Genomic DNA, 26,891 nt, shown 5'->3' with positions numbered 1-26,891 from the left:
TGATCATTCACACATCATTCGGCTTGACAATGAGCCTTTATGGACCATTTACAGGCATTTAATTACCCTCACCACAAGAACAGACCTAGTTGCCTGGGTCAGCAAGTAAATTACATCCTCTCTTCAAAGGTGTCATTTACCTTCAGCGAATCCTGTAAAAGTGACCACTATCAGATTATGCTCAGAAAAAGTCCCCTGGCTTTCATTGGTTCTGCTAGATTGGTGTTCAAAATCAAAGGCAGACACGTCATACACTGACCAGGGTATTAAAAACTGGGGGGAAAATGGCTTTCTCCACGTCGGCTTAGAGCACCGCGACCTCTTTAAATCCCAAAGCTGTCCAAAAAAGGCAATAAACTCAACGCTCAACTTTTCCATCAGTCTGCGAGTTGAAATTATGAGACAATTGCTGCGACTTAATAAACAAAAAGCGATCGAAGTACCAGCTGACCCTGCACGGGTGAGCGAGAAACAAGACATTCATTTGGACCAGCCCGGGTCCGACAATCACAAATGAGTGTGGTATAGGAAACCAGACCTCCTTTTCACAGCATTAATATCTATTTTTTCCCCTTCAGTTATAAACGTTCCCAGTGGTGTAAAGTACTTAAGTAAAAATACTTTTAAGTACTCCTTAAGTAGTTTTTTTGGGGTATCTGTACTTTACTATTTATATTTGACAACTTTTACATTTGCCCTGACACCCAAAAGTACTCGTTACATTTTTAATGCTTAGCAGGACAAGACAATTGTCTAATTCACACACATCAAGAGAACATCCCTGGTCATCCCTACTGCCTCAGAATTGGCAGACTCACAAAACACAATTGCTTCATTTGTAAATTATGTCCGAGTGTTGAACTGTGACCCTGGCTATCCGTAAATAAATAAAAAACAAGAAAAGGGCGTCGTCTGGTTTGCTTAATATAAGACATTTTAAATTATTATTATTTTTGATACTTAAGTACATTTAAACCCAAATGTTTTTGGACTTTACCTCAAGTAGTATTTCACTGGGTGACTTCTACTTGAGTCATTTTATTTCAAGGTATCTTTACTTTTAAGTATGAAAATTAGATACTTTTCCCACCACTGAACGTTCTCAGAGTCATGAATTTGATTTGTCTGTGTTTTTTAATTACTGGCAGCCAGTCCGTGTGCTCTGGGTCTCCCTAAACTGAAATGACAGAGGTGATCTCCCGCGCCACCGAGCGTTGCAGTTACAGAGCCCTTATGGTGTCTGGGTAATTGAAGGGCGGGATTCACAGCTGGATCCAGTGTGAGAAGCAAAGGCCTTTAGCCTCGCTGCTAACCGTTTAATGACACCTCTCCCGCTCACTGGAAAATGGTTTAAGCAGACTGCTCTAGTGTTGCTGATTGCTCTGCTGTTGCTACTGGTGGGGTAGAGTGGTTAGAGTGGCTGGGGCTCAATCACCATAAGTTCAGAGAAAGCTTACAGAGAGGATTTTATCATTATTATCATCATAAAAGTAATGAATCCGCCGTTATCATTAACAGTTGAGCCAATGTACTGATAAGATTGGTCCTATACACAAAACCTAATAGGACCCAGGAAAAACCAAAAAGACCAACCCACTGAAATGAGAAAATTTGCTCCAGACAACAAACAATTCAAACCTTTATTAAGACATCTGGATGGACTGACAGAGAAAAAAAAACTATAGTTAAGATAAAAAACATTTGATTTTATTTCATTTACAGACGAGGGCCTAGCTGCATACAGACGGACCTGTCTCGGGCCTCTCATTAGCATTTATTACAGCCTCTTCTCTACTCACACCTCAGTCCCTGATCACAATGCGGGAGCATCCTCTACCTGTCCTACATCTCAAATGTCACCCTATATCTCATATAGTGCACAATATTTGCTCAGATTGGGCTTGGGTTAAAAGTACTGCACTATATAGGGCTCCAGTCCTGCTTTAAATCATCTAATAACAGGGGGAGGGGAGGTGGTGGTCGAGTCTGGGGGGGTGCACAGCATTGAGCCAACAGAGCTGCTATGTTGAGCCATGTAGAATAGGGTAGGGGGGTAAGAGTTGGGGTGGGGCCTAGGACATGGTGATGGACTCCAGCATCTCCTCCACGGCCTTCACGGAGCATTTGTTCTCCTTTGTCCCGCGACCGGCCAGCTGCATGACAGAGAGAAGAGAAAAAAACATCGACTCTTCACATCTTTTTAAGAGACCAAAGCACAGGGCTGGCTGAAGGAGAGCCAGCCAAGCCAAAACACTAGCGCACACTTAATGTCACGATAACCTCATAGCCCCATATCACGCTCCACCACATCAGGTCGAAACAGACTAAACAAAACAAAGTATACCACACATTGGGAACACCTTCCGAATATCGAGTTGCCCTCAGAACAGCCTCAATTCGTCGGGGTATGGACTCTACAAGTTGTTGAAAGCGTTCCAAAGGGATGCTGGCCCATGTTGACTCCAATGCTTCCCACAGTTGTGTCAAGTTGGCTGGATGTCCTTTGAACAATTCTTGATTCACACGGGAAACTGATGAGCATGAAAAACCCAGCAGCCTAACAGTTCTTGACACAGACCGGTGCGGCTGGCACCTACTACCGTACCCCGTTCATAGTCACTTAAATCTTGTCTTGCACATTTATCCTCAATGACACACACACAATCCATGTCTCAATTATCTCAATGCTTAAAAAACATTCTTTAACCTGTCTCCTCCCTATCATCTACACAGATTGAAGTCGATTTAACAGGTGACATCAATAAGAGATCATAGCCTTCACCTGGATTCACCTGGTCAGTCTGTCATGGAAAGCAGGTGTTCTTAATGTTTTGTATACTCAGTGTATATAACTCCACAGCATAATGGGGCAACGTTGGAATGTCACATCAGCAGCCTGACAAACCTAGAATGATAACTTGACAGAAACAAATGAAGCACCATGATGAATAAAGATTGGCCATGTGCAATTCCTGACTAACGGGGCCAAGAGAAAAGAAGCACCACCTGGAGTCAGGGATGTTCCTGGCCTGTTGCAAAAAAGCCAGGTGTCTGTGTGTGAGTAGGGGGAGAGGTGAGAGAGAGGGAGGGCCAGGACGTCCTGATGACTCATTGTCTCACGGCCCCTCGCCTGGACAGCCCCAAACAAACCCATAAAGCATTGCTACTAATCTCTGCCTCCCTCTGTGTGTGTGTGTGTGTACACGGGCCAGACTGGACTTCCTCTGTGACTCACACACACAGCCCCTCAATCTCCCAATTAAACCACAATCAGCCCTGCTATTATCGGAACTCAGGGGGGGGGTCCTCTCCTCTCAGCCCTGTCCCCAAACTACAGAGACTAAGAGAACCTACCCCTGCAACAACACCCACAGGGACTTGGCATTAGTGAGTTGTGCGGTAGACTACACCTCTGTTCTCATTATAATAACTGCTACAGGGACAGCAGCGTCGATGTGTGTGTCTTGTGTGTAAGGCCACATCTGCTGCTGGGAGGAGAGCACACAGACAAGTTAGAGCAACGCGTCGGAGGACATCTTTGGCCTTTTCTCAATAAAATCATTATGAAAACCACACTATAAACTGGGTGGTTCGAGCCCTGAATGCTGATTGGCTGAAAAGCAGTGGTATATGACAAAACATTTATTTTTTACTGCTCTAATTATGTTGGTAACCAGTTTATAACCGCAATAAGGCACCTTGGGGGGGTGATATATGGCCAATATACCACATCTAATGTTGTTAATAAACACTACAGGAAACCCCTACAGTTCAGGCTATAAAAGAATGTGTGCCATTTCATACTTGCTGCCAATACGAGACCTATGATTCAAAAAAGACGTTCTCCGGATGCACTGCGTGTCGAGACAGCACATTTTAAAAGCAGGCTGAATTAATTGAGGAAAATGATACCGCCTGTTCCGCAATCATGTCATTCATTGCCGATCAGAGATAGTTACTCCATCATTGCTAAATATCGGATACATTTTCTTATAAATCTTTACATAGTGGCACAGCACCCCTCTTGTTTGGAGAGAACCCTGGCATACTGACCATATCTTGGTTAATATCCTGGGACTCTATTTGTTACATTCCCCTGCAAGAAAACCAAAAATGTCACTCAAACAGAAGGGTGAACTAACAAAGAGTCACTGACAACAACTAAAACGAAACAGGTGGAGTTTTAGGAGGGGTTATAAAAGACACTCATAGGGGTGTCCACTGAAAGTTGCATAGCAACAACTGGGACCTAAAAGACACCCACCATGAGTTCCCCACTAAATTTGCCCACTAAGAGGCAAACAAAAGAATAACCCACACCAAACTTAAAGACAGGAAGCAAACCAAAAAGGTGGAGCAAAACGAAAATCAAGGAATTCAGATAGAGGATTGTTTGCGTCGAACAACTGGAGCACTGGACCAGCCACTCTTAACTAGCATCTGGGCCAGCACAGGTGAAATACCTTCCAACTAACGAGATGGCAACCAGCACAGGTGTAACACAATGGCGGCAATCGATGCGCCCTGCGTGCGAACAAGCTAAAGACCAACCTCATAACATAAATGGGAAAATCAAAACCTGTAACACCTTCCCCCTTCAGACTACAAATATATCCTATAGTTGCTCACCACCAACAGAAAACAACTTTATTGCACAACATAACCAACATAAACGCATCACTACTAAAATGAGTCGCCTTCTCCAATATAAACATGGCGTCTACTGTCTGTCAACAATTAAATACAAGACAAAACAGCCCCCTCAATTTTCTTTCCTATAGTTGCCTAACACACAAGTGTTTTCGAAAAACTCACATATGCTTCTATAACTCTCATCCCCTTCGAACGAGCGCAACCAAAACAAAACTGGTCTCCAAAATGATGTTCCTTAGTGGAATGGAAAAGAGTGTCAGCACACATGATCAAATCAAAATGGATTTGTCACATGCGCCGAATACAACAGTGAAATGCTTACTTTACAAGCCCTTAACCATCTATTTCTTGAAATGCATTGTTGGTTAAGAGAAACTGGTTACCAGTTGGGGCAAAAGACCAACAAAATCCACCAGAACCCTGCTGAAAGGTTAGTCAAAAGCAAGAATAGGATGCAAAGGTGCAACCGGTACAGCTTGGTTCGGTTTACCCGTCCACTGGAAAACGCAACAGGATTTACAGTAAGAAAAAAACATCCCGTTTCAGACCAGAAGTTCTTATCCGAAATACAGTCACACGTCTTGTTGACCCCAAAATGGCCTGCCATACTACCATCATGAGCAGAGAGCTGCCTTAATCGAAGTTCATGTCAGAATTTGTTTTTCCGAACAAAAGGGCTTTATTTCAGACAAAAATACTCCTCAGTTTCATCAGCTGTCCGAGTGGCTGGTCTCAGACGATCCTGCAGGTGAAGAAGCCAGATGGAGGTCCTCGGCTGGCAAGGTTTCACATGTTCTGCGGTTTTGAGGCCGGTTGGACGTACTGCCTAATTCTCTTAAACGATGTTGGAGGCGACTTATGGTACAGAAATTAACATTCAATTCTCTGGCAACAGCTTTGGTGGACATTCCTACAGTCAGCATGACAATTGCACACTCCCTCAAAACTTACGACATTTGTGGCATTGTGTTGTGTGACAAACCTGCACATTTAGAGTGGCCTTTCATTCTCCCCAGCACAAGGTACACCTGTGTAATGATTGTGCTGTTTAATCAGCTTCTTGATATGCAACACCTGTCAGGTGGATCGATTATCTTGGCAAAGGAGAAATGCTCATTAACAGGGATGTAAAACAAACTTGTGCACAGCATTTGAAAGAAATAAGCTTTCTGGGATCTTTGATTTCAGCTTATGAAACCAACATTTTACGTTGCATTTATATTTTCATTCAGTATAGTTTAGGTGTAGTTTGGATGGGCCATCAGCTGTGCACTTTGACTGCCAGTGAATGACTGGCGGTGAATGACGGTCAGGGTGGAAAAAAATGACATGTCCTTTTAAAACACAAATTCTGTTTGTGATATTAAGATTCTAAAAACGACAGAGTAATTAAAAAAGTTTATTTGTTTTGAGTCAATATGACGCGATCACTGCCTCCCGGGTGGTGCAGTGGTTAAGGGCGCTGTACTGCAGCGCCAATTGCGCCACCAGAGACTCTGGGTTCGCGCCCAGGCTCTGTCGTGGCCTAGCGTCGTCCGGGTTAGGGAGGGTTTGGCCGGTAGGGAAATCCTTGTCTCATCGCGCACCAGCGACTCCTGTGGCGGGCCGGGTTCAGTGCGCGCTAACCAAGATGCCAGGTGCACGGTTTTTCCTCAGACACATTGGTGCGGCTGGCTTCCGGGTTGGATGGCTCTGTGTTAAGAAGCAGTGCAGCTTGGTTGGGTTGTGTATCGGAGGACGCATGACTTTCAACCTTAGTCTCTCCCGAGCCCGTACGGGAGTTGTAGTGATGAGACAAGATAGTAGCTACTAAACAATTGGATACCACGAAATTGGGGAGAAAAAGGGGGTAAAATTCAAAAAATAAAATATATAAATAAATATGACGCTATCAGGTCTTCTCTCCTCTGGGTTCTTTACATGTCAAAGCCGGACCCTTTCAGTTTTCAGTAATAAAACGTTTAACGGCCTTGCCCCAGTCGCTTTGACCCCATTGTGGCGTTTGCTTCCACAACACCACTCACCTGCCGCCTTTCTTCGCACTGAGGTATGACAATCACCAGGTACAGTGGGTAATAAAAGCAGGACGGCTGACACGAGTAACCCTTTAAAGCCCCCATCAATCAGTCAGCACAAACAGTCAGGCCAGCCCTGCGGAGGCCCACAACGTTCCACAGCGGCTCCCTTTCAAATAGCCCAGTGCCCATTTAAAAAGGAGGAGATAAAAACACTCAGAGTTGGAGTTAAGAGTCAAGTCAACCTTGCGCCTTGTCATTTTTCCTCTCACACGCAGGGTGGGGTCCCGCTGCTTTGCTGCCCCTGCCATTACCAGCCAACTTGAAACAAAACACAGCCCAACCGGTTGCTAGCCGGGCCCCTCTTCCTGTTCCCTGGCTGATAAAGGGTGTGGCTCTGGCTCAGAGTGGAGACCAAACACACATATGGTATTTTCCCTTGTGCATTTACTCAAAAAACCAAATAGAAACACTTAAAATGTTAATACACTGCTCAAAAAAAAGGGAACACTTAAACAACACAATGTAACTCCAAGTCAATCACACTTTTGTGAAATCAAACTGTCCACTTAGGAAGTAACACTGATTGACAATAAATATCACATGCTGTTGTGCAAATGGAATAGACAACAGGTCAATTATAGGCAATTAGCAAGACACCCCCAATAAAGGAATGGTTCTGCAGGTGGGGACCACAGACCACTTCTCAGTTCCTATGCTTCCTGGCTGATGTTTTGGTCACTTTTGAATGCTGGCGGTGCTTTCACTCTAGTGGTAGCATGAGACGGAGTCTACAACCCACACAAGTGGCTCAGGTAGTGCAGCTCATCCAGGATGGAACATCAATGCGAGCTGTGGCAAGAAGGTTTGCTGTGTCTGTCAGCGTAGTGTCCAGAGCATGGAGGCGCTACCAGGAGACAGGCCAGTACATCAGGAGACGTGGAGGAGGCCGTAGGAAGGCAACAACCCAGCAGCAGGACCGCTACCTCCGCCTTTGTGCAAGGAGGAGCAGGGGGAGCACTGCCAGAGCCCTGCAAAATGACCCCCAGCAGGCCACAAATGTGCATGTGTCTGCTCAAACTGTCAGAAACAGACTCCATGAGGGTGGTATGAGAGCCCGACGTCCACAGGTGGGGGTTGTGCTTACAGCCCAACACCGTGCAGGATGTTTGGCATTTGCCAGAGAATACCAAGATTGGCAAATTCGCCACTGGCCCCCTGTGCTCTTCACAGCTGAAAGCAGGTTCACACTGAGCACATGTGACAGACGTGACAGTCTGGAGACGCCGTGGAGAACGTTCTGCTGTCTGCAACATCCTCCAGCATGACCGCTTTGGCGGTGGGTCAGTCATGGTGTGGGGTGGCATTTCTTTGGGGCTCCATGTGCTCGCCAGAGGTAGCCTGACTGCCATTAGGTACCGAGATGAGATCCTCAGACCCCTTGTGAGACCATATGTTGGTGCGGTTGGCCCTGGGTTCCTCCTAATGCAAGACAATGCTAGACATCATGTGGCTGGAGTGTGTCAGCAGTTCCTGCAAGAGGAAGGCATTGATGCTATGGACTGGCCCGCCCGTTCCCCAGACCTGAATCCAATTGAGCACATCTGGGACATCATGTCTCGCTCCATCCACCAACGCCACATTGCACCACAGACTGTCCAGGAGTTGGCAGATGCTTTAATCCAGGTCTGGGAGGAGGACCTCCATGGGTAGATAAATTTGATTTCCATTAATCATTTTTGTGTGATTTTGTTGTCAGCACATTCAACTATGTAAAGAAAAAAGTATTTAATAAGAATATTTCATTCATTCAGATCTAGGATGTGTTATTTTAGTGTTTTCCCTTTATTTTTTTGAGCAGTGTACATTTTCCACACCCACGATGTTGAGCTTAATATTGTAAAGTGTGCCTGATTGATTGACAACACTTAGTGTTAGAAAACCAACACAGTTAAGTGTTCTTGATTAATCAACACCCAAAGTGTTAGATACTAGTGATGCACCGATGACATTTTTGTCTGATAGCGATATCCAATATTTTCCTTGCCAAAAGAAAAACGATACCAACACCCGATATTTAAAATTATAGCGTCCTTATAAGCATTCTAGTACAGTTAAATAGTTAACATACACACATGGACACAGCGGTCTAAAGCACTGCATCTCAGTGCAAGAGGTGTCACTACAGTCACTATCTGGCCGTGATTGGAAGTCCCATAGGGCGGCGCACAATTAGCCCAGCGTCTTCCGGGGTAGGCTGTCATTGTAAATAAGAATTTTGTTCTGAACTGATTTGCCTAGTTAAAAAAAGATTAAACACACACTGACCAAAATGTTATTTTGTTGGCATTTACATATGTCCCCATCACCAGTGAAACATAATCAAAACCTATTTCTTTCAGCCACAGGATTAGGCACAATAGTGGACTTTGCAGTTAGCCTTCAAAATAAAAGCACAACATAATTCTACTATTTGTATTCATTTGCATCACTGTCAATGACATACTTTTATATTGAAGGCAAACCGCACATTCCACTATTGTGCCTAATCCTGTGGCTAGCTTCACAACACATAACCCGGTCTGGTCGAGCCTCACTAGCCAGATTAAGCTAGCTGGCTGCTTATAATGTTAGCTTGAGACAGAGTTAAGTAGCTGGCTAGCTATTTATTTTCATGAACTGAAGTACAATTTCAATAGCCGAACAACAAGTGGCAACCTAGCTAATAATTACTCACAAGGATTCCTAAATCATTGCTCATAATAATGACTTATACTGGTCATTTAAGTTCCACTCAAATCTTACATGATTCAACACAGGCACAGTAACAAAAAAAGATATCAGAGCGGGCCTTGTGGTCCCCCCCCCCCGGTCCCCCCCCCCCCCCGGTCAAAACCATTCTCAGTACAGCCGTGGCCTCAGAGGGTAAGTAGGGTGGTTCGCATAGACCAAGGACTCAAGGGTATGCAAGGGATTAAGTTATTGCATAGCTTGGGTAGGTAAACCTGGTCCTGAAGTGCCACTGCAGGGATTTCGTCCCAAACAGTCATGCACCACTAGGGCTGTGGTGGTCATGACATTTTGGCAGCTGGATGTTGTCAAGACTACTGGTCTCAAGGTAAATTACCGTTAATTAACAAACATTGTGTAGTCTAGAGCGATTTCCTAGGTTAGCTAGCCAGCTATTGTCGTTCTTTTAACGCAACGTAACGTAATCAACACTGCTAGCTAGCCAGCTAGCCCCGAATAGCAGCACAGTAGAAACTATTACACTCAACGGAACGACTTGATTAGTGTAGTGTCAACAACGCAGCCAATGCCAGCTAGCCTCTTAGTCAACAACGCAGCCTCTGCCAGCTTACTTCAGCAGTACTGTATCATTTTAATCATTTTAGTCAATAAGATTCTTGCTACGTAAGCTTAACTCTCTGAACACTCGTGACGTGTAGTCCACTTGTCATTCCAATCTCCTTTGCATTAGCGTAGCCTCTTGTGTAGCCTGTCAACTATGTGTCTGTCTATCCCTGTTCTCTCCTCTCTGCACAGACCATACAAACGCTCCACACCGCGTGGCCGCGGCCACCCTAATCTGGTGGTCCCAGCGCGCACGACCCACGTGGAGTTCCAGGTCTCCGGTAGCCTCTGGAACTGCCGATCTGCGGCCAACAAGGCAGAGTTCATCTCCGCCTATGTCTCCCTCCAGTCCCTCGACTTCTTGGCACTGACGGAAACATGGATCACCACAGACAACACTGCTACTCCTACTGCTCTCTCTTCGTCTGCCCACGTGTTCTCGCACACCCCGAGAGCTTCTGGTCAGCGGGGTGGTGGCACCGGGATCCTCATCTCTCCCAAGTGGTCATTCTCTCTTTCTCCCCTTACCCATCTGTCTATCGCCTCCTTTGAATTCCATGCTGTCACAGTTACCAGCCCTTTCAAGCTTAACATCCTTATCATTTATCGCCCTCCAGGTTCCTCGGAGAGTTCATCAATGAGCTTGATGCCTTGATAAGCTCCTTTCCTGAGGACGGCTCACCTCTCACAGTTCTGGGCGACTTTAACCTCCCCACGCCTACCTTTGACTCATTCCTCTCTGCCTCCTTCTTTCCACTCCTCTCCTCTTTTGACCTCACCCTCTCACCTTCCCCCTACTCACAAGGCAGGAAATACGCTCGACCTCATCTTTACTAGATGCTGTTCTTCCACTAACCTCGTTGCAACTCCCCAAGTCTCCGACCACTACCTTGTATCCTTCTCCCTCTCGCTCTCATCCAACACTTCCCACACTGCCCCTACTCGGATGGTATCGCGCCGTCCCAACCTTCGCTCTCTCTCCCCCGCTACTCTCTCCTCTTCCATCCTATCATCTCTTCCCTCTGCTCAAACCTTCTCCAACCTATCTCCTGATTCTGCCTCCTCAACCCTCCTCTCCTCCCTTTCTGCATCCTTTGACTCTCTATGTCCCCTATCCTCCAGGCCGGCTCGGTCCTCCCCTCCCCGCTCCGTGGCTCGACGACTCATTGCGAGCTCACAGAACAGGGCTCCGGGCAGCCGAGCGGAAATGGAGGAAAACTCGCCTCCCTGCGGACCTGGCATCCTTTCACTCCCTCCTCTCTACATTTTCCTCTTCTCTCTCTGCTGCTAAAGCCACTTTCTACCACTCTAAATTCCAAGCATCTGCCTCTAACCCTAGGAAGCTCTTTGCAACCTTCTCCTCCCTCCTGAATCCTCCTCCCCCTCCTCCTCTCTCTGCAGATGACTTCGTCAACCATTTTGAAAAGAAGGTCGACGACATCCGATCCTCGTTTGCTAAGTCAAACGACACCGCTGGTTCTGCTCACACTGCCCTACCCTGTGCTCTGACCTCTTTCTCCCTCTCTCTCCAGATGAAATCTCGCGTCTTGTGACGGCCGGCCGCCCTACAACCTGCCCGCTTGACCCTATCCCCTCCTCTCTTCTCCAGACCATTTCCGGAGACCTCCTCCCTTACCTCACCTCGCTCATCAACTCATCCCTGACCGCTGGCTACGTCCCTTCCGTCTTCAAGAGAGCGAGAGTTGCACCCCTTCTGAAAAAACCTACACTCGATCCCTCCGATGTCAACAACTACAGACCAGTATCCCTTCTTTCTTTTCTCTCCAAAACTCTTGAACGTGCCGTCCTTGGCCAGCTCTCCCGCTATCTCTCTCAGAATGACCTTCTTGATCCAAATCAGTCAGGTTTCAAGACTAGTCATTCAACTGAGACTGCTCTTCTCTGTATCACGGAGGCGCTCCGCACTGCTAAAGCTAACTCTCTCTCCTCTGCTCTCATCCTTCTAGACCTATCGGCTGCCTTCGATACTGTGAACCATCAGATCCTCCTCTCCACCCTCTCCGAGTTGGGCATCTCCCGGCGCGGCCCACGCTTGGATTGCGTCCTACCCGACAGGTCGCTCCTACCAGGTGGCGTGGCGAGAATCCGTCTCCACACCACGTGCTCTCACCACTGGTGTCCCCCAGGGCTCTGTTCTAGGCCCTCTCCTATTCTCGCTATACACCAAGTCACTTGGCTCTGTCATAACCTCACATGGTCTCTCCTATCATTGCTATGCAGACGACACACAATTAATCTTCTCCTTTCCCCCTTCTGATGACCAGGTGGCGAATCGCATCTCTGCATGTCTGGCAGACATATCCGTGTGGATGACGGATCACCACCTCAAGCTGAACCTCGGCAAGACGGAGCTGCTCTTCCTCCCGGGGAAGGACTGCCCGTTCCATGATCTCGCCATCACGGTTGACAACTCCATTGTGTCCTCCTCCCAGAGCGCTAAGAACCTTGGCGTGATCCTGGACAACACCCTGTCGTTCTCAACTAACATCAAGGCGGTGGCCCGTTCCTGTAGGTTCATGCTCTACAACATCCGCAGAGTACGACCCTGCCTCACACAGGAAGCGGCGCAGGTCCTAATCCAGGCACTTGTCATCTCCCGTCTGGATTACTGCAACTCGCTGTTGGCTGGGCTCCCTGCCTGTGCCATTAAACCCCTACAACTCATCCAGAACGCCGCAGCCCGTCTGGTGTTCAACCTTCCCAAGTTCTCTCACGTCACCCCGCTCCTCCGCTCCCTCCACTGGCTTCCAGTTGAAGCTCGCATCCGCTACAAGACCATGGTGCTTGCCTACGGAGCTGTGAGGGGAACGGCACCTCAGTACCTCCAGGCTCTGATCAGGCCCTACACCCAAACAAGGGCACTGCGTTCATCCACCTCTGGCCTGCTCGCCTCCCTACCACTGAGGAAGTACAGTTCCCGCTCAGCCCAGTCAAAACTGTTCGCTGCTCTGGCCCCCCAATGGTGGAACAAACTCCCTCACGACGCCAGGACAGCGGAGTCAATCACCACCTTCCGGAGACACCTGAAACCCCACCTCTTTAAGGAATACCTAGGATAGGATAAAGTAATCCCTCTCACCCCCCCTCCCCCTGAAAAGATTTAGATGCACTACTGTTCCACTGGAGGTCATAAGGTGAATGCACCAATTTGTAAGTCGTCGCTCTGGATAAGAGCGTCTGCTAAATGACTTAAATGTAAATGTAATGTTAGGCATCCTCCAGGACTCCATGCATACAAGCCGCTGACCTTTGGAACATCTACATTCTACAAAAAGTCAAATCAATCCATTTAATATACCCCAACACAATAAATCCATTATTTATTTTGGCAGGTCTAAAGAAACATTATGATATGAAGAAAATGTATTTCAGAAGAACCGAATATGAGTCGGCCTACTGTATGTTATCTGGCTGTACGATGTTACGATTTTATTGTAAGTATAATATAATTGAACTAAAATAGAAAGGACAGTGCGCATATGAAGTGGCTATGTTGGGCGTAAAAGTGATAATTGAAACAGGTCCTATACTCTATATTTAGAGTTAGTTGTGAATGATTCAAACCTTAGAAATCAAAACATATATGAGCTGCATGATGAAACTACAGGCTATTGAATATATATATATATATATATATATATATTTCTTTTATTGCTAAAAAACTTTGCCATTCCTTGCCTCAGGCTGCACACCCTGTTCTCTCATCAAGTGATCATATATCATCCATCAGACTATTCTCAATTAAATCTTCACTAATAGGTCAAATTGGTTTTGACTTAGAATGGCCCATTATCAAATGAGTAGTGGAAGGGGGAAAAAAGACAAGTCATCCATATGCGAATGGAGGCCGCTTTCCCGCAGTTAAATCATGCCGGGTAGGCTACTCCAGTTTAATAGTGGAGCAGCTGAGCAATGCGCCTAAATATAGTAGCAGCTGGGATCCTCCTCTTTTTAGTGGCAACCATCAAAACTCTGCTTTCACACGGGATTGCATATAGAAATGTCTGGACTTATAAGAACACGCATCAACCATTGTTTGGGGAACATACAGCCTCTCGCTGCGTGACAGGTAATACTCCGCCCAAACCCTGTATGCCATGGGATCTCCAACTTGTGTTCCTGCAGTTACGAAGTGTTCATTTGGGAAAACAAGTGAAATCTGTTCGGGAACATCGATAGTAACATGTTTTCGCAACGAAACATATTTCATTAAACTGTTGACAGCTCCCCATCTCTGCTCGCTCGAGAAAGGAATGAAGGAGAGAAGAGGACATGGAAATGCACAGTGGTGAGATATTCTGTAGGTAAAAGGTAAATGTATCAGCCAATTGATTATGAAAATAGAAAATAAATCCCTATTACTAGGCTATTCAAAATCAAATTCACGATAATTGTAGGCTAAATCTGTAAGCTGCCCTGCACAATCAATGAACCAACACCATCGACTAAGCCTATACACTCTCTCCCAGACTCATGGATAAAACCGCAATGGTAACCAGTCCATCCAGTATGCATAATAATACAGTCCACACTCAAAGTGGATTTGTTTAAATTTGGGAATAATCGGCTAGACAAATGTACAAAATACATAAAATCCTATGCTTTTTTAATATATTTTTTATATTCCGCCTTGCATAATATGCGGTAGGCTATGTCTTGTATAATGGCACAAACATTATTTTAATTCAGGTTTCTTTTTCGGGCATGGGCACATACATAGGCAAATGTTTATGCATAAGCTGTAATATATGTATGGGTGTCCTACATGTGACCTCTTAATGCTTTGAATGAATCATCACCTTAGAAAGCTCTGTCCATTTCGTTGTGTTTGGCTTTGAAACAACATCCACAACGACAATGTTTTCACTCAGTTTCAACCTGTTGTTAAACTTCTTTCTTCAAATTGATCGTCACAGAGAGGTGAAATCTTTTTCCTAACAGTGAGTTTTAAAAGCATGACTGTTTTGATGAATATGGTCTCCGTAACAGCCCTAGGCACCACACTTAATTCTGCCAATAACCTCACCAACAGTGATTGGCTAGATTAATATCACCTGGAAATGTTCAATCAAATACATGAAGTACCTGTGGCAGTACAGAACCAAGGTTGACTACCCTTGTGGTATAGGAACAGTTAAGTGGAAAAGGCAAGTGGGAAAGGTCCCATGTGGCTCAGTCGGTATAGCATGGCTCTTGCAACACCAGGGTTCTGGGTTCGATTACCAGTAAAAAAGTAGGAAAATGTATGCACTTTACTGTAAATCGCTTTGAATAAGAGCTAAATGACTAAAATGTAAATAGTGTAGCTTTCATTATTAAAGTAGACACCTGGCATAACTCACCTGATAGGCTCGGTTGATTTGATTGGTGGCCCAAGTAGCATACTTCACATTGGCCTTTTTCACCGTGGCGTTCACTTTGGGGCTGGCAGCAATGTGGCTTGCTGACTACACAGGGGAAGAAGAAGGGAGTGGAAAGCAAGGGAGAGAGGAAAGAGGAGAGGAAAGAAAGAAAGGTGTCGTCATATCAAAATCGCAATAAAAGCATAATTGAGATGAATGTGCAACCAATTCCACCGTGGGCAGGACGAGAAAAAATTGGCCCGATGACACGTAAAAAACGTTAACAGAAGAGGAAAAAGTGAGTGCTTTATTTAATTCCCCAGCCCCCAAGGGCAGTATTGCCTAATGGGCCCTAATTTCTCCAACACCATAGATAGCCGGTGATGACAGGGCCCGGCATGTCTTCAGTATGTCTTCAGAACCCGCGGTGCTGTGGCGAGCGAAGCGCGATGTGAATCATGCTCTCTGCCCACCCCAGCTCCCCTCAGAACCACAAAACCCATGTCTTTCCCATGCTACTGCCATCGTCTCCGAAGTGCAAACCCCACTAGGCTTGAACGGGAAGCACTTCAAAGGAGTCCCCATGGTCATACTGAAACTTTAACTACACCCCAAATCAACCTTGCTCCCCCCTTTTATTTAAAAAAAAAAAACGCTTTTGCTTCTGGATTTCTTCATAACCTCCGGCTTACGATGTCAGCTCTGACAGACTACCCCAGAATGATGTCGTCCTCCGTGTGAAGATCCCCGCTAGTGCAGAGACACAGCACTGGCTAACACTAACCTCACAGTGGTCACGGCTACCAACGACTCAGGTGTAATCAGGTGCTCTGAACGACTAAGCTGAAAAAATCAAATAGCTCTTCGGTGAGGAGCTGCCCTTCGGTGGTGTTCACGAAGCTTCACGGTCACCCAGAAGCAGATGAAATGGTCAGAAAGTCATTGCCTTGGCACAATCCCATGTCGGGAACTAACTTGCACTTGTCAAGGATTTCAACTCTGGACCTTGTGGACACTAACTTTTTTATGATCAAATTTAAACCTGAAACCAGCGTTAGGCCAAAATAGTGGCAGTGGATGATTTGACAGAGGAACATAAAGTCCTCTACGTAACTATGTATGCCTTTCCTATACACTTCAGTAGTTGGCATTCAGACTTACCTTATACAGGTGCGTAACGGGCTTTGCAGGCGTGGTTCCCTTGCGCGCACTGAATACATTTCATTCAAACCCTCCCACAGGCAGTTAACCCACTGTTCCTAGGCCGTCATTGAAAATAAGAATTTGTTCTTAACTGACTTGCCTGGTTAAATAAAGGTAAAATAAAAAATATATAAAAAAATAAAACTTGCATTTATCTAAAGCCATCCCTTTAAAATGTGGTGTACCTTTAATCTGAATTGTCTCGACAGATTCACTAAAATATATAGAGAGAGAACGGTTCAGAATATTAGGGATCAATGAAAGAAAGCATTGTAGGCCTAAATACATGCATATTTGTCACATTTTCAACACCAATTGCTAGATTTCAAAAATATTCTGATCTTGTATATTATTTACGGTTAGGAAAGTATTTATGAATCATTTTTAAAAACCACACGCACAAACTTTATCGGTGAATCAAAAATACAGTGGTTCGATTCATCCTGAACGCTGACATTCAAATGGTTCAATCCATAAAATATTGGAAGGTGAGAAAAGTGTACCGCAGTGGTTGAACAGTAGTCATTAAGTCCACCCTAATAATCCACACTAATCATGGAACTGTGTTGAGAACAGTCCAGTCGTTGCGAACCGTGCATGTCCCAAATGACTGCACAACTTGCAATACGTTAGCCCAATGTGATCCACAACTACTAGCGATCCTCAGGAACTACGACACAAATGTGACAGAGGAAAGAAAGAAAGCTAAGCTAACTATGGAATAATGCAAAATCTAAGGAAAGGAACACTAGAGTGACAGTTCTAAATGTGGGTAGAACTGACAGTGGCATGGTGAAATAGATCTAAAACCATTGTCATGTTTATTTACAATCCCCTTATCAGAATGGCTTACTCATCTACCTAGCGCTTACCAACGTGTCGAGAGAAAAGTGCATACAAAGATAATTACGTTCCATTTACGTGCGCCTAACTCGGGTCGGAATTCCCCCATAGGTGAACAGGAATACATTTGGAGGTTAAGGGATCTGAAGGTCTTGAATTGATGCTGCTTTTTTAAGCATGTTCTGTGGCTAGCTAGCACCTTGAATACCTTTTTAGACCTACCTCTTTCTCCATTTACCCTGAAAGTAGCCTACGGGCCTGGAGAGACAGTCATTTACAGTTTGAATTCGTTTAAATAACATTAGCTAACTTTAACCCCATTGACTACTTTAAGAAAGATGAAAGGGTAGTCTATAAAAGTGAAGCTATCCCTTCAAAGACCATGAACGGATCCAGTGGTTGTGCCCCTTTCCGGGTATGAGATGTTTTACCTGCTTGAACCCCTGTAGCAGTAGAGAGAAAACACTGGAAGGCCTGTGTCGCTGCTTCTCTCCGCTCTGGCCATCCACCCACCCTTATTCCTGCACTCTCCGTTTGTGTTCTTATGTCGGGACTCACTTACATATGATGCATTGGTGCTAACGGACAACTTCCTGTTGAAATAAATATGGAGATGAAAGGGGGGCATTTGGCTCAGACGAAATCAAAACGTTTAACCTGGGCCGGGGGCTGCCGGGACTGACAGAGCGTGGGAGGGAGGCAGTCGCCCTCTCTTTCCTTTTTTTTTCGTCCTGCCACTGATCTTTATTTATTTTGGTCATTTTTGGTCATAAACATGAAAAAAGTCCCGTACGAAAGCTTAGAGGGGTAATATTACCAAAATAGAGACCTTGAAGGGGCAGACTTTTCCAAGCATTGACCTATCTGAAAGCTGGGCTCTATGGTCGCTACACAAAGGCAGTAGCAGGCCTGCACAGTTTGACAAACAACAGGAGAAAAAGGATGAGTTGTTGCTCTTTCACCCCCCTCCCTCACTTCTCTATCATGCGACAGTTAGATGTGCGAACTCACCATATACAGACCGAACAAGGCCCTCATGTTTCTGTTGTTCAGCTTCAGAGCCTGGGCAAAATACTTTCTGGACAGCTCCAGGTTTTCCAGCCCCCCCTGGGTGTACTTCACCTGTGAGACAAGGCATTCAAATACGGGTATGAGGCGTGCCGGCCGGGGGGCTTACGCAATGCCTACACGGCATCTGAATAAAGCATGACGACATGACAAGCCGTGTAAACATTGTGACATTCATGAGCGTGTATTCCTGCTGACCGTTAAGTGCAGCGGCCGGCTCCTCCATGTGAGAGAGAGAGCATTCGCGTAGAGGGCTGGGAGAAAACCTTATTCCATCGTTAGGCCGCTTGATGACGGACATGCAGAAGTCATACCTACCTCAGCGTACTGCTCACAGTACAAGTGATTGTGAGGGTTAGTCATCATCAGCTCCTCCAGACAGAAAGCTGCTTTTCCATAGCTGTGGAAACAAGGGAACAATGAATAGATTGATGACCACTAGCGATGGACATTTAATCTTTGAGTTTTTAAATAGCAAGGGGGGAAATGTGCTCTATTTCATCTGTGATGTAGTTTACCTATTCCAATCAGAGTGTAAATTTGTTCGGCAGAAAGTTATACTGCTGCCTTGGTTTACTGTCCATTTTGGCAAGTTTGAGTCTAGGAAGATGCATCCAACAAACTAAGTTTATTTGCAGACTAAGGGGATCTGGTGGCTTATGTGGTTATGTCTATATTGGCGAAACTCTTCAGTTTTGGAAAGTGGAACATTGAAAAGGAGAGGAGCGGGGGTCTCCAGACACACAGGATCAATCTGTCTGTCTGGCGATGTGTTTTTCACTCTGGTAATGTCTAGTTAAATACCTTCCTGAGGTCAGCGCTACAGTAGAAACTGGCACACTGTGCCCTACTCAGATGAGATCACTTCTCAGCAGACTGCTGAGCTGTTGACCTCACGCTAATCTACAACCATTACACATCTAATACACAGTTTCTCCTTCAGGGGACCCGTCCAAGGGAATGCAAGTTTCTCTCTCCAGCACACACTCAGAATTACACAGTCCACACACACACACACACACACAATTTCCCACGCCTTGACAGACTACATGAACCCGGAACACTAAAACAGGGCTATTAAACCAAAATCGGACAAAACACAAAACCCAGCACTCAATTGTAGTGTAGAGAGAGACTGTACGTGATCCAGCATATGCTGTATGTGCTTGGAAATGTGCAGAAAAAACAAAAATTGTGCTTGTGGTGGTGGGATCATAAATGACGCAAGATAAGGATGCAAATTTGTAGCCATTTCACTGACATAGAGGGAGAAGTGGGGGGCGACGCTCTGACGCAAGCTGGGTATATTGGCAGGAACAGAAACGCCCAAATGCTGCCTCGCACGACATGAAGAGACTATCGGCCCATTTAGAATCTGTCTAAAGGACTTCAAAAGCCAGAGAGCAGCAGCATTAGAGTGGTAGGGGAGAGTGAGGGGCAAGTTCGAATGAGAGGGAGAGAATGGGGCGGGGGGGGCGAGGGAGATCGGGGTATTTGGAAGGTTGGGGGCTGTTTACAATTACCACTTCCTCCCCATAAAGACTTTCAGATGTGCTCCTGAAGTGGTCCCAGCCTGCAGCGGCGAGAGGAGAGGCAGCCTCCATCACCAGGCAGAGCCCTGGCTGACTGCAGTACCGCACCCTCCAATCTTCACCCTCCGACCATCATCACCACCACTCAGCTCCAACTCCCTAAGCCTTGGCTCAGAGACCACGCTGCTAGCTTGTGGTGGTGGCACATTTAGTTTGACTCACACATTGGCTTTGTTTTCTTTGAACACCAAACAATGGTTGGTTTTTGGTTCTACCAACTGTAATACCAGTTTGACTGAATTCCAGCCCAAAGCTTTTTCCCAACTAGACTGGGCAAACGGATCAAGATTCCTCCATTAGACTGTGAAAACTCACCACAGAAAGTCATCATGCGCCATCGGATGACCAGGCAAATCTGAACCGATAGACAGTAGTTAAATAAAGACTAATTCAACAGCACTACAAGCTCAGATTTTACATTTACATTTAAGTCATTTAGCAGACGCTCTTATCCAGAGCGACTTACAAATTGGTGCGTTCACCTTAAGACATCCAGTGGAACAGCCACTTTACAATAGTGCATCTAAATATTTTAAGGGGGGAGGGGGTGAGAATGATTACTTTATCCTATCCTAGGTATTCCTGAAAGAGGTGGGGTTTCAGGTGTCTCCGGAAGGTGGTGATTGACTCCGCTGTCCTGGCGTCGTGAGGGAGTTTGTTCCACCATTGGGGGGCCAGAGCAGCGAACAGTTTTGACTGGGCTGCGCGGGAACTGTACTTCCTCAGTGGTAGGGAGGCGAGCAGGCCAGAGGTGGATGAACGCAGTGCCCTTGTTTGGGTGTAGGGCCTGATCAGAGCCTGGAGGTACTGAGGTGCCGTTCCCCTCACAGCTCCGTAGGCAAGCACCATGGTCTTGTAGCGGATGCGAGCTTCAACTGGAAGCCAGTGGAGAGAGCGGAGGAGCGGGGTGACGTGAGAGAACTTGGGAAGGTTGAACACCAGACGGGCTGCGGCGTTCTGGATGAGTTGTAGGGGTTTAATGGCACAGGCAGGGAGCCCAGCCAACAGCGAGTTGCAGTAATCCAGACGGGAGATGACAAGTGCCTGGATTAGGACCTGCGCTGCTTCCTGTGTGAGGCAGGGTCGTACTCTGCGGATGTTGTAGAGCATGAACCTACAAGAACGGACCACCGCCTTGATGTTAGTTGAGAACGACAGGGTGTTGTCCAGGATCACGCCAAGGTTCTTAGCGCTCTGGGAGGAGGACACAATGGAGTTGTCAACCGTGATGACGAGTTCATGGAACGGGCAGTCCTTCCCCGGGAGGAAGAGCAGCTCCGTCTTGCCGAGGTTCAGCTTGAGGTGGTGATCCGTCATCCACACTGATATGTCTGCCAGACATGCAGAGATGCGATTCGCCACCTGGTCATCAGAAGGGGGAAAGGAGAAGATTAATTGTGTGTCGTCTGCATAGCAATGATAGGAGAGACCATATGAGGTTATGACAGAGCCAAGTGACTTGGTGTATAGCGAGAATAGGAGAGGGCCTAGAACAGAGCCCTGGGGGACGCCAGTGGTGAGAGCGCGTGGTGAGGAGACAGATTCTCGCCACGCCACCTGGTAGGAGCGACCTGTCAGGTAGGACGCAATCAGAGCGTGGGCCGCGCCGGAGATGCCCAACTCGGAGAGGGTGGAGAGGAGGATCTGATGGTTCACAGTATCGAAGGCAGCCGATAGGTCTAGAAGGATGAGAGCAGAGGAGAGAGAGTTAGCTTTAGCAGTGCGGAGGGCCTCCGTGATACAGAGAAGAGCAGTCTCAGTTGAATGACTAGTCTTGAAACCTGACTGATTTGGATCAAGAAGGTCATTCTGAGAGAGATAGCGGGAGAGCTGGCCAAGGACGGCACGTTCAAGAGTTTTGGAGAGAAAAGAAAGAAGGGATACTGGTCTGTAGTTGTTGACATCGGAGGGATCGAGTGTAGGTTTTTTCAGAAGGGGTGCAACTCTCGCTCTCTTGAAGACAGAAGGGACGTAGCCAGCGGTCAGGGATGAGTTGATGAGCGAGGTGAGGTAAGGGAGAAGGTCTCCGGAAATGGTCTGGAGAAGAGAGGAGGGAATAGGGTCAAGCGGGCAGGTTGTTGGGCGGCCGGCCGTCACAAGACGCGAGATTTCATCTGGAGAGAGAGGGGAGAAAGAGGTCAGAGCACAGGGTAGGGCAGTGTGAGCAGAACCAGCGGTGTCGTTTGACTTAGCAACGAGGATCGGATGTCGTCGACCTTCTTTTCAAAATGGTTGACGAAGTCATCTGCAGAGAGGGAGGAGGGGGGAGGATTCAGGAGGGAGGAGAAGGTGGCAAAGAGCTTCCTAGGGTTAGAGGCAGATGCTTGGAATTTAGAGTGGTAGAAAGTGGCTTTAGCAGCAGAGAGAGAAGAGGAAAATGTAGAGAGGAGGGAGTGAAAGGATGCCAGGTCCGCAGGGAGGCGAGTTTTCCTCCATTTCCGCTCGGCTGCCCGGAGCCCTGTTCTGTGAGCTCGCAATGAGTCGTCGAGCCACGGAGCGGGAGGGGAGGACCGAGCCGGCCTGGAGGATAGGGGACATAGAGAGTCAAAGGATGCAGAAAGGGAGGAGAGGAGGGTTGAGGAGGCAGAATCAGGAGATAGGTTGGAGAAGGTTTGAGCAGAGGGAAGAGATGATAGGATGGAAGAGGAGAGAGTAGCGGGGAGAGAGAGCGAAGGTTGGGACGGCGCGATACCATCCGAGTAGGGGCAGTGTGGGAAGTGTTGGATGAGAGCGAGAGGAAAAGGATACAAGGTAGTGGTCGGAGACTTGGAGGGGAGTTGCAATGAGGTTAGTGGAAGAACAGCATCTAGTAAAGATGAGGTCGAGCGTATTTCCTGCCTTGTGAGTAGGGGGGAAGGTGAGAGGGTGAGGTCAAAAGAGGAGAGGAGTGGAAAGAAGGAGGCAGAGAGGAATGAGTCAAAGGTAGACGTGGGGAGGTTAAAGTCGCCCAGAACTGTGAGAGGTGAGCCGTCCTCAGGAAAGGAGCTTATCAAGGCATCAAGCTCATTGATGAACTCTCCGAGGGAACCTGGAGGGCGATAAATGATAAGGATGTTAAGCTTGAAAGGGCTGGTAACTGTGACAGCATGGAATTCAAAGGAGGCGATAGACAGATGGGTAAAGGGAGAAAGAGAGAATGACCACTTGGGAGAGATGAGGATCCCGGTGCCACCACCCCGCTGACCAGAAGCTCTCGGGGTGTGCGAGAACACGTGGGCAGACGAAGAGAGAGCAGTAGGAGTAGCAGTGTTATCTGTGGTGATCCATGTTTCCGTCAGTGCCAAGAAGTCGAGGGACTGGAGGGAGGCATAGGCTGAGATGAATCAGATGATTCCCAATGAGTCGAAGCGTCTCAGCGGTTCAACGCAACAATAACAGAAAGGCACAATCTCAACGTTTGAATATCACTCAGCGGTATGAGGATTATTTTAAAAAGGTTCCCACTGTGTTAGGCTATTAATTACTGTCAATGTTTGAACACTGATGCCTGTAGAGCCATGTAACAATGTCAGGTGAGAAACCATGAGAGATTGGTATATTTTTAGTTTGCGGGGGCGCTACACAGTGAGGGCAGAGGCGTTTATTTCTCTTCCCCATCAGCCTCTGTTTTTTTTCTGGCTCTGGAAAGAAAGTGCCATCAACTTCTCCTGGGAATCTCTCTGCAGCCACTCTCCCTCCCTCTCTCTCTGTGGAAAAGAGAGGCCATAATGCCATGCTGTCCGGAAGAGGGTGAGGGAAAAAAGGGAGTTTGTAACCCAAAATAAAGAAAAGAAAGAAAAGAAATGGACACGCCTGTAGATAAGGGGCTCGGGAAGTGAATGGGGTGATATTACAAAAGTTTGGCTAAACTGGGAGATAATCCGCTCACCCCTGGATGTCCTCCCTCTACTACAGCAATAAAGCCCTTCAGGACAAAAACATGAAATATCCAATAAGAAGCTCTCTCACTGCGCTAAACATTCCTGCAGACACTGCCCTCCTGCCAGGGTGACCACGGAGCCGGTGTGCTGCTTTACACACACACACAAACACACCTCCGTGAAAGACGGCTGCTTCCCTGACTCCTAAGTCCCCAAGACAACTAAGGAGGGATAAAAAGTGACACAAACAAAAAAAATGTCTTGCAATGCTCTTGTCTTGGGAGGCTGACAATTACCCCTGGCAACAGAGATATCAGTAGGGGGTTGACTTCACCCCATATGTATGAGCGGGGGGGCTTAGGGTCAAAATCCTATTACCCTCCTCTCCATGTGACAAACATAGACAGGGGCCCAATGCGGACCCCTGGCTGAGTTAGGTATTTCAACGCCCCTCTCCATTGTGCCCATCCTAATATACCCCCTCTGGGATCAAGCCGTCAGTTCAGCCACCGAGACTGGGAGAGGAGAGGAGTTACTGCTTACAGACACTCCCCACTCTCGTCTCGCCCCCCCCTGAGTCTGTTAGAAGCTGACAGATTCCCCTGGGAGATATGATAAGGTGCTGCCTCAAGGTCTTGACACCAGGGAGTGCTGGCACAGCACTAGAGTGAGAACACACTCAAAATCTGGAACGATCACAGGTTCTTCTCACCACTGGAGTAAGTCAGTCAAAACATCACAAGTCATGTAGATAATGAGTTAAAACGAATGCGATAAGGAAATGCCATGCTCACTCGTGCTCGTTGATGTAGAGTTCCGACAGCTCGTGCCACGCTTCCTGGTCACCGACGAACCTGTAAAACAGTGAGAAATTTAGGGAGTCTCCCATTGAGGAAGCTTTTCAGCACCATCACACCATGCTATTTAGAACCCTTCTTTAGCAAAAGGATCATCAACAATAACCACTCTAATGTAAAGTACAATAGCTGAAATCGCCACGTTTCAAATCAATCCAAATCGTGGCATTGTATAACTAGGCTAACATAGACAGACAGGCAGAGCTCCCAAGATGGGGGGTTAAGTAGACTTGAGGGGGTCTCATGGACAGGTTGTGGCCCAGCCCGGCTCAAATCGAATGCAAACCCCCTTTTAATTAAAAAGACCAGGGGAGGTGTGCGTGAGGAGGGCGTCCAAATCTCCTTGTAAAACACTACTCACTGCTCCAGATACTCGTTGAGCTCGCGGATGGCCTCGGCACTCTTCCCCTGGGCCTTCAGAATCGAGATCTTCCTCTTCCTCGCCGCCTGTGGAGATCAGCATCAACAGAGGATTAGTAAGGTCTTAGCTCCTCAAGTGTTTGACCGAGGAGAGGCGGTCTCATCAGAGCTCACACAAATAAAAGGGAGAGGAGAGAAAGGAGGAGGGTACGTGTTAAATGAGTTTGGGAGTCTTGAAACTGTGCTCAGGTGGAAGTTGGGGGGGGATGTTGGTCAAAGCCACCCCCCTCTGCTCCTAGCCGAGCCCCCTGGGGATAGGGATCATGAGTTCACAGAACGCCAAATCTATGTGGAGTGGAGGACTGTAGTGGTGGGAATCAGGATTTTACATTTTCTCTACGGAAACATCAGCCAACAGCGTTGGTGGTGATGTGGTGATGTTCAGTATCAAATCATAACATTTCAGTTAAGAGAGATCTTCAAATTAGGAGAGAGATATTGACTGCATGAACCAACCTAACGGAGCACTTTTCTGTTACAGTTTTTACACAGCGGTGAGAAGCCTCGCTAGTTAAAATGCTGATGTCCCTACTATTATTGATATTGTTATGGGGCAACTTTAAAATTGATGTGCCAGCATCTCATAAGAGGTATTGGTTAGCTAGGCTATATCTGTGGAAGGAAGAACACAAATTATGAGTCAACATTCAAGAGTCGGCGTGTTAGCTTAGAGTCTGAGATATAGTGGTGAGTCATCCACTAAGTGGGGAAAACAGCGCCTTACCCCAAATCCAATGGCCAGCACATTCAGAATGAGCTTCTGAAGCCTAGCTAACTTACTTCAGCCTCCAATTGCCTTTTCTTTCATTTCGATGTTGAAGTGACCTTAAAGTGGATTGGATTCTCATCCATCTGAATCAGAAAGTATTACGTCCCCTCTGACTTTTCCAGGCTGCATTTTGGAGGGTGTGTGTGTGTGTGTGTGTGTGTGTGTGTGTCTAACGGCGGGCTGCTGTTGCCATTAGAATGGTGCTGCCCTGCCTGCCACGGACCACTATTTATGGACTGGCATTTGATTGAGTGGGGCTTCCTTTCTCCCACACTCAAAACCAAAGCCATTGTGGGCTGTGCATGAGTCATGTCTGAGCTGCCATAAATCTGGGAATCCACTGACACCACCGTCACAATAAATCCACTTATTCATCACCCTGGGACAGGGACCTGCACTACAGCCTGGCTATGGTGCTTACATAGCCCACACACACAGACACACACTCACCTAAAGTCAGCAAACTTTGATAAATATCTAGATTATTCTTGACCTGTATTATTCTTTGCCTTTGTTCTAAAATAAACACAAACCATGTGAATGTCTGCTTGAGAGTGGTCCTCACACAATTAAACACAAGCATGGTCAAGAAAATATTATTCAAAAGGATTAAGATTCATTTATAGAGCAATCTGAGTGAGTAGGGGAAGGGGGGTGACACCAACTACTTATTCTCTTCCCCCTCTGCTCATAAAACACATATCTCCTCAAAAGATCAAACTATTCTACATGGACCATATTCTACTGGGGCTTGATGCTATGTGAGATTAAGGAATTTATACTCACTTCTAACCAAATTGCTAACATATGTATTTTTCCCCGTCCGATACCAAAACTATGTCAGAACACCAACTTTCAGTGTGGACGTTGCAATTGTTGGCCTACCCCACACCC

The 26,891-nt window shown here is 46.7% G+C and overlaps 1 protein-coding gene across 1 annotated transcript in view; it reads right to left on the bottom strand.

Moving 5' to 3' along the window:
* Positions 1-2,048: 2,048 nt before the first annotated feature.
* Positions 2,049-26,891, bottom strand: part of LOC115141382 (ER membrane protein complex subunit 2-like) — a 61,532-nt gene continuing 36,689 nt past the window's right edge. The window contains exons 6-11 of the mRNA XM_029680181.2: positions 25,170-25,255; positions 24,746-24,805; positions 18,818-18,899; positions 18,443-18,553; positions 15,386-15,490; positions 2,049-2,153 (exon numbers count right to left, since the gene is read on the bottom strand). Coding sequence (XP_029536041.1) covers positions 2,073-2,153; positions 15,386-15,490; positions 18,443-18,553; positions 18,818-18,899; positions 24,746-24,805; positions 25,170-25,255 — 525 coding nt within the window. The 3' untranslated portion in view covers positions 2,049-2,072. The remainder of the gene's footprint in view (positions 2,154-15,385; positions 15,491-18,442; positions 18,554-18,817; positions 18,900-24,745; positions 24,806-25,169; positions 25,256-26,891) is intronic.

Source organism: Oncorhynchus nerka, linkage group LG14 (genome assembly GCF_034236695.1).
Source record: "Oncorhynchus nerka isolate Pitt River linkage group LG14, Oner_Uvic_2.0, whole genome shotgun sequence".
Taxonomy (NCBI): domain Eukaryota; kingdom Metazoa; phylum Chordata; class Actinopteri; order Salmoniformes; family Salmonidae; genus Oncorhynchus; species Oncorhynchus nerka.
The sequence above is the reverse complement of the archived record's forward strand: the minus strand, read 5'-3'. Positions and strand labels throughout refer to the sequence as shown.